Raw genomic sequence first — 8,514 nt, forward strand, 5'->3', positions numbered from 1 at the left:
GCTCATTCCTTTGCATCTCCCCAGTGTGGGGCTGCGAGGAGCAATTGGGCTCAGGAGTATTCCTGAATGAATTCTGCAAGGAGCAATTGGGCTCAGATAGTTCCTGAATTAAATCTGCAAGGAGCAGCTGGATTCAGATAGTTCCTGGTTTAAGTCTCAAGGAAAAGTTGGGCTCAGGTGGTTCCTGGTTTAAATCTGTAAGGAGCAGTTGGATTCAGGTGGTTCAAAAAAAAAAAAAAAGCTGAATCCCTGACAGTAGAAAAACCAGACTTGATCATAAAGAGACTTCTAAAATACGGTTCTACATGGTAAGTTCTGCCAGAATCAGCTCAGATGAGTCAAGCAAACAGCTTGTTTGTTGTGTTTAATGCACAGAAAGCATCAGACTGATTACAGACATTAAACACATTCATACACGGCACCACTGAGCACCCGCTGTCACCACAACCTTCATTATCCCAAAGCAACGCTGGGGTGACAGCACAGCCGAGCAGGGAACTCCAGAAACACTCCAGCAGCTCTTACCTTGTGCAGAGGCAGCACCAGGAAGGCTCCCCCACCGCTGGCATCCACGATGATGGCCACGAAGCGGGGGTTGACGGCGCAGAAGGAGCTGTCCCAGGTGACGCGCGACACGCGGATGTCGTCGTAGCACTGGTCGTTCTTCACCGCCTGGCCGAAGACGTGCCGGAATTTGCTCTGTCGTACCACCCGCCTCATCGTGTCTGCAAAAGGAGAGGGTCAGATCCAGGGAAAGGGATGTCCTGCTTGTCCAGGAGATTCCTGGACAAGGATCAACACTGGATGTTCTCAGCAGCACCGCGGCCGCGCTTTCGGCAATGCGGAAACGGAGATTCGCTCGCTGCTCGTGGGATCGTGGAATGGTTTGGGTTGGAAGAATCCCAGAATGGTTGGGGTGGGAAGGGATCTCTGGAGACCCCCCCTGCCACGGCAGGGTCACCCAGAGCAGGTGACACAGGAATGCATCCAGGTGGGTTTGGGATTTCTCCAGACAGGGAGACTCCACGCCCTCCCTGGGCAGTTCCAGTGCTCAGCCACCCTCCATGGGAAGAGGTTCCTCCTCATGCTGAGGTGGAATTCCACATGGTTTAGTTTATGGCCCATTGCTCCTCATCCTGTTGTTGGGCATTGCTGGAAAGAGTCTGGCACCGTCCTCTTGGCAGCAAAGACCTTAAAATTTATCCCACTCCACCCCCTGCCATGGGCAGGAACACTCTCCACCATCCCAGGTTCTTCCAAGCCCCATCCAACCTGGCTTGGACACCTCCACCTCAAGACCTGCCAAATTCTCAGCCAGCTTTGTCTTTTCCTTCTTTTATTAACTAGAATTTAAGGTTGTTTTGCACCCAACCCAACCGCATTTCCAGGGGGCTTTTACAGAATTTGCCAGTTAAGCATTAATTTCTCCACTGTAAATGTGTTCCCTGACTGCAGTAAAGGAAGTTCCTAATCCCAAAAGCAGTTTTTAGACAAGTCTCCACATATTTTCAGGGATAAATCTAGTCTTGGATTGAACTTGTTTACTTTCAAGTCAGACAAGGTCCAGAAGATGTAAATAAAAATGCAAGCCCTCAAAATCCGGTGTTCCTGTGAAGTGGTTCCACATGTTCCCTAGCTTCCAGTTCTTTCTTCTAACTCCAAAATCACCCTAAAAAAAAATTGTTTCCTAGGCAGAAAGGAGTAATGGAAACAAGTTAATGACTTCAATTAACTTGGTGTGTCTGTAGCATTTCTTGAGAAAAAATGATTTTCAAGAATGCTGGAGTTAGAATAGAGGGAAAGGGGATTGGTGTGGAAAATTCCAGCACCTGGGAGAAGACACAGGGACAACACTTGGATTAGGGATACAACCTGTGGAACCCTCACATCTGGGAAGGGCTTTTCCCATCATCCCAGACTTTCTCCCTCAGAGAAGATGGAGCAGAAGAGGAGTCTCCATACAGCATTTTGCTTTTACATATGGGAAAAATATTTCTGTCCCAGTCTCTAGGGATAGCAAAAAAAAAAAAGGGAAAAAATTAAAAATAAGCAGAGTCCACCTCCTATCTGTCCTCCCAGAAGGTCCCCAAGCACATGGAGAGGCTGGGAAACACTGCCCAGTCCCTGGAGCTCCTCACTCCAGTGCAATGTTCCAGAGTGAGAGACTGGGAATGTGGTTCTATCCCAAATCCCTGCTCCCAGGCTGTCTGCTGCAAACGTGATGAAAGCTCCCAGGGCTGTCTGCGACTGCAAAGGCTTCGCAGGGAAGAGCTGAGCGAGTGCTGATGGCTGTTTTGTAGTCTGGGAGGTGAAATAAAAAATTAACCACGACAAAAAGCAGGATAACTGCAGGGAAGCGCTCATCAGAGCCGGGAAATGCCACGGAATGTGTTTGAAGAGGAGGGAAATGTTCCAATTAACCAAACAGACAGCTCTGCAGTGAAACTCTCCAGTTCTGCAGAGGTAAGGGAGAAGGAGCAGAGGATTTGTTTTACACCAGAGCCCATTTGGGAACTGGCACAGGTCACTTCCACAGTGGCTCAGCTGCTGGGACAGGGATGTACCAGTGCCACTGGAGCCATCAGTGTGCCCAGTTCATATGGATTTAGAATCAGTTTTGTGGTGGGGACACCTGTCCCAGGCGTGGGGTGGAGGCCACTGAAAACCTTCCATGCTCCATGGGCTCCATGGTCATTCCCAGCCACAGAGAGCAGGTAGGTGTTCCCCACACTACCTTTGCCATACTGATATTTTAAAGAGAATTTAAGAAAAAATAGGTTTTAAATGCAAAATTTCGGGAAGAACTGAGGTGTTTAAGATGTCCACAGGAAAAAGCTATATGGAAATTGTTAATGATTTCTGTCCTATTGAAGCTGAACTTGGGCTCCCTCCCTGCTTCCATCAGTTACAGGAATTGTGTAATGAACTTTCTGCCAAGTGTTTCCCTCAGAGCACAAATCAAAGACCTGTTCCACGCTGGACACACCCCGGAACACCAGAGTGTGATGGGAAGTCATAAACCAGGAGCTGCTCTCCAGCCCCAGCCAGCAGGTGAGAGCACTCAACAAAATCATGGGATGGTTTGGGTTGGAAGGACCTTAAAACTCATCCAGTTCCACCCCCTGCCATGGGCAGGGACACCTTGCACTACTCCTATCCAACCTGGCCTTGGACACTTCCAGCACAATCCCAACCTCACCAAACCATGCACAAACAAAAGGCGAATTTCAACTCCAAGATGCCCAAATGACAAGAAATGCTGAACTCTCAAGGTGCAGATAAGACACATGATAAAAAATGCAGTTCCACACCCAGTTACTGATTTGTGTCGACTCATTCCGAGCCCTGTCACACAATTCCATCCCCAGGGCTCCTCCCAGAGCTGGGAAGGCTCAGCTGAACCTCTGAGGCCATGGCCAGGTCTGGCAGTGAGCACCATCATCTTCCCACCATTGCAGGTGACCCCAGGCCACCCCCAGGATATTGGGAATGTTCTCCCAAGCCCAGTGTGACACCTCAGCCTTTTTCCACCCCTTGCAGCAAATTCTTCTCATCATCTGCCTGCACAGCTCATCCAGGAGCAGGGAAAAGGCTCCTGCTTTGTGCACGGTGGATTTCCAGGAGTGTTCACCCCCTGGCAACATTCCCACCCTGCTGTGAATCCAGATTAAAATCAGATTGCTGGGAAGAAGGTAAAGTGAAGGTTTGAACTTGTCGTGCTGAGCCAGCACAGCAAATTGCCCGGAATCACATCCCACAGAGCCAGGGGGCTGGGAATGGGGCTGCTCCAGAGCTGGCAATTCAGGTGGGATGGTTACAAAGGATTATTTGTATCACTTGGATAATTGTATCACTTCTTCACTTGATCAATACCAGAACAGCAGGAAAAAAATATGAAATTTCAAATATCACATGCTGGGGATCTGTCACCCCTTCCATTTTCACAGAAGAGAAACTCTTTACCCCATGGTGAAATCCAACTACTTGATTTCTCTCATTTTCAACCTCTGATGCAAAGGGTAATCATTCGGTTTTCTATAAATTACCTTTTAAAAATGCAGAGAGTTCAGATGCCTCCAAAAATATCCTTATTTGTTCCAAAGGGATCTGTTGGAACACACCTTCCCTGCCCTCTTCCCCACCTACAGCTCGTCATCCTTAGCAGGAACTCTCTGATCAACACATGGTGAGCAGCCTCCAAGTGCTCATTTCCATAGCAAAGGGAGTGATTCTTGGCGTTGGATCAGAGCCATTTTGATCTGGCAGCTCTCCAAGGAGAAGGAGGGGGGGAATGTGCTGCTTGTGGTTGGAAGGAGCAGCGACTGTGGCTCTTTCAGCTCAGGGAGAGCAGGTGAAAAACCCAACGGGGGGAGGGAGAGCTGAGCACCCCAAAAAGAGTCCCTAGCCCTGCCACAGACTGCCCCTAAATGGGAAGAGTGTTTTGTTTCCTCTTTGCTTCTCAATTCTGCAGTGCAAAGGATGCCCTCCCTTCTCTTCCTCCTCATCCATCTCCAAGGAAATCCAAAGCTCGGTTTGGTTGCTGCAAATTCTCTCAGCAGAGTCACAGGCAGGAGCTCCAGGCTTGGCCAGTTAATGGGATGGTTTGGAAGGAACCTGAAAGGTCCCATCCCATTCCACCCCCTGCCATGGGCAGGGACACCTCCCAGCCTGGCCTTGGACACTCCCAGCGATCCAGGGCCATCACAGCTTCTCTGGGAAACCTGAGCCAGGGCCTCAGCACCTTCGTAGTCAGAAATTTCTTCCCAGAATCCCATCTAGATCTACCCTCTTTTGTTTTAAAGCCATCCCCCCTTGTCGTGTCATTCCGTCCTTTATCCAAAGTCCCTCTCCAGCTCTCCTGGAGCCCCTTTAGGCACTGGAAGGGGCTCTAAGGTGTCCCTGGAGCCTTCTCTGGCTCCAGAGCAGAGGGGCTGCAGCCCTCAGAGCAGCTCCATGGTCTCCTCTGGACCTGCTCTAACAGGTCCATGTCTTTTTTGTGCCACTTTTAGGATTATCAAGTGAGACACCAACACCTGAGATGATTCACCCTAAGGAAAGGCTGATTCAGCCTCTATCACACTTGCAGAAGGATGACCTGGGTGGTTCAGGGAGCCTTGGGAAGTGACTTTGGAAATACCCAAGTGGGTAAGGAAATGTATCCATGTCTAATGGGGCTGTGCTGGGGATTTTCTCTTAGGAAGTGGACTTGGAACATGAGCATTAAAAAAAGAAGTTAATTAGGTCATTATCTATGGTGTTAAACCTTGGCTAAGGAACTCCCTATCCCCTTGCTGGACAGAATATATTTTTGGGGGGTAAAGTGCAAAATTAGAGGATTTAAAACCTCCTGACTGGGAGCTGAAAGGCCTTTAAATTTTGCCAGAGTTACAACCCTCAGCAAAATTAAAACAGAAGCTTTGGACACCCTGCAAAGGCCTCCACAATAGAAGTGCTGACAGATCTACGGCTGCTGACCTCCTGGATCCCGCTCGGCCACACACGGCATCTTGGTGGGGACACAGCAATGAGCCTTCAGACCTCTTATTTATTCCCTCCCTGAGTGAATTCCAGCTGAATTTTACCAAAACTTTGGGTTCATCTGCCAGTGTGTGCCCTCTGAAGAGCCCAGCCCTTGTGGCAGCTTTTGAAAGGAGCCTGGAAAGGCTGGATGCTGCTGGCCGTGCTCGCACAGGGACACTTTTCATCCCACTCCTTTCTGATCTCCCATCACGATGTGTCACAAGAGCTACCATGAGTTTGCCCATTTTCCTGTTTATAAAGGATTTATCTGTCTCAAGAATCCAACAGATGGATTTCTGTGGCTTCGGAGGGTTTGCAGCCTGCTTATGCAAGAGGAAATGCATCCTGCTAGGGAACACTTACAGGAAAACCCCCCACTAATGGCAAAATCCTGCTCAGCCCATGTGACTGTGATCCCTTCTGGAAAGGGAGGCATTGGAATAAAAGGCCAGTTGAAGTCAGACAGCCAGAGGCTACTGTTAAGGCGGGTGAGGAGATACAAATCCAGTGGATAAGGAGAACAGCATTTATAAAAGGTTGGTATTTGGGACTAGAAAGGCTCTTCCTTAAGTGGAAAAAGTCAAGTTGCAGCTGTTGATGGTGAATCCCCAAACTCCCAGTCTGAGCCTTGCTGAGGAATTTTGGAATAAAGGTCCAGTCTTAATTGTTAAAAAATGAGAAGCAGATTAAGAGAAATAAAAATTAAGAAGTCAATAGTTGGACTTGATGATCTTAAAGGTCTTTTCCAGCCTCAATAATTCCATGGTTCTGTAGGCAGTGCACCAGCAGCAGTTATGAATGGTGTTATGGGATGGATGGGGTGCTGGGGTCAGCAGGGACAGGGGGTGGTTCCCATTGGTGAAACTGGAACATGGGAAAGCCCAGAGGATTCCCAAGTACCAACTGTGAGGCCTCAGCTGGGCTGAGCCACTTGGGCCTCAACAGCAAAACATCTCTGTGCTCAGAGCTGGTTTTACAAAAAAATCTAGGAAGTGTGTTCTAATCCTAAAGCCAAACCAGGCCATGGATGATCCAAGCTGCCCCTGGCATGGAGAGAACACCCTCTGGGAGCAGGGCTGAGCCACATCTGCAGAGCAGTTGGCCATCATGGAGATAAGCACCAGAGAACAGCTCACAAGGAATCTGCTAAACATCCTATGGAAGATAAAGTCCAGAGCCACACTGGAAGGGAGGGCAGGGGCATTCAGGGGGTTTGAGGCCATTGAAACATCTCCATCCCCTCGTGCTCCTCACAGCAAGGATGGCTCCACCACTGTGGGCCCAAGGGAGCAGGGACCGAGCCAAGAGCTGCACCCACTGAGAAAAGGCACAGAGACCTCCAGGTTATTTCCTAATCCCTCCCATCTGGCATTTTTTTCACTCCAGAGCCTTGGTTGTGCAAGCTCTGGGGTTCTCAGTGACCCAGGGCCATGCCCAGCCCCAGGGACAGGGTCCAGCTGCACACCTATTCCAGGGAAATCCTACCACCATGGTGACCAGACAGGCTGCAGGAGGAATCAGGATAATAAAATCCCAGAATGGTTTGGGTTGGAAAGGGCATTAAAGCTCACAAGTTTCACCCCCTGCCATGGGCAGGGACACCTTCCACTATCCCAGGTTGCTCCAAGCCCCATCCAACCTGGCCTTGGACATTTCCAGGGATGGGGCAGCCACAGCTTCTCTGGGCAGCCTGGGCCTCATCACCCTCACAGGGAACAATTTCTCCTAATATCTCCTCTAAACCTTCCCTTGGTTCAGTCTGAACCCATTCCCTGTTCTCCTGTCACTCCACGCTCTTGGAAAATTTCATCTCCCTCTCCAAGAATCCACGGAACCAAAGAACTCAGTCTCGTGATTCGAAGTCTTGCAAGACTTGGGCAAAGAAGGAAGTGGGGGAAGAAATGTCACATGGCCACAAAAAGTTCAGCTCACCCCACAACTTCACATGAAAGCTCAGCAGAAAAAGGGAACAGCCACAAATGCCTTGATGCAGTTTCTGTGCTTTTAAACACAATTCTGTTCCCTCTGTGTATCCCTTTTCCAATCAATCCATATCCAGTCCATTGCTGACAGAACTGTTGTTTTCAGCTGTTCAGAGTTATTTAAAACAAAGGTGAACACTACTACAGATGGTCACAATTCCAAAACACATCATATTTGTGTGCAGATTATTTTCAGTCTTTGGTTACTTGAGCCTAGGTTGAGCAAGACCCTGCCATCTGATTTCACTTCATTTTAAAGACAAAAAGCTGGAATATGAACTTAATACTGAAATTTCCAGCTGTTCTACCACTGGCAAGATTCTATTTTGGGATGGGAACCTAAACCACAAACTACCAGGGAATTTGATTATATCTCAACTGGGGAGCCTAGCACATTGAAAAATGTAACACGACCCAAACTTTGAATAAGCTGAAATTTCTGTTCTGGACGAAGAGCAAGGTGTTGGCTGCAACCTGTGAAACACTTGATACAACTCTGGATTTCAGAGCTGTAACCTGAAATGATCATATGAAAACCTTCAGAATATGAAGAACTCTTGAGTCAGAAGTGCCTGTAGAGCTCAAATCTCCCAGGATCACCAAGGACTCGTTATTTCCTGAGGGTTTACCTGTGTGTGCTCGTCTCACATCTCCCCCCCTGGGGCTATTTTCACTTCAAGATTTCCAGGGATATATAATCCATCTTCTTGGGGAATCACCTGCCTGTGGAAGGTGTCCCTGCCTGTGGCAGGGAGGTGGAATGAGATGAGCTTGAAGCTCCCTTGCAAGCCAAACCCTTCTGGGATGATCTTACCACTCCCACGCTCTGTCACTGTATCTCCACATCCAGCATTACATCATTGACCATAATTTGCAGTGACAAAAGGACGCTGCAGTTAAAGTCATTACCCTGAACTGAGAGCGTTGTCTGGCTTCATTTAATCTGTGTCATCTACCAGAAAGGCAGAGCAATGAATGCACACAAAAATCATTACACAAAATAATTCAGCAG

General features: G+C 48.6%; 1 protein-coding gene across 1 annotated transcript in view; it reads right to left on the reverse strand.

Annotated features, from left to right (window-relative positions):
• CORO1C (coronin 1C) overlaps nt 1-737 on the reverse strand; it is a 19,996-nt gene extending 19,259 nt beyond the window's left edge. The window contains exon 1 of the mRNA XM_031059454.1: nt 526-737. Coding sequence (XP_030915314.1) covers nt 526-720 — 195 coding nt within the window. The 5' untranslated portion in view covers nt 721-737. The remainder of the gene's footprint in view (nt 1-525) is intronic.
• Between the last annotated feature and the right edge of the window lie 7,777 nt (nt 738-8,514).

This window comes from Geospiza fortis, unplaced genomic scaffold (genome assembly GCF_000277835.1).
Source record: "Geospiza fortis unplaced genomic scaffold, GeoFor_1.0 scaffold145, whole genome shotgun sequence".
Classification (NCBI taxonomy): Eukaryota; Metazoa; Chordata; class Aves; order Passeriformes; family Thraupidae; genus Geospiza; species Geospiza fortis.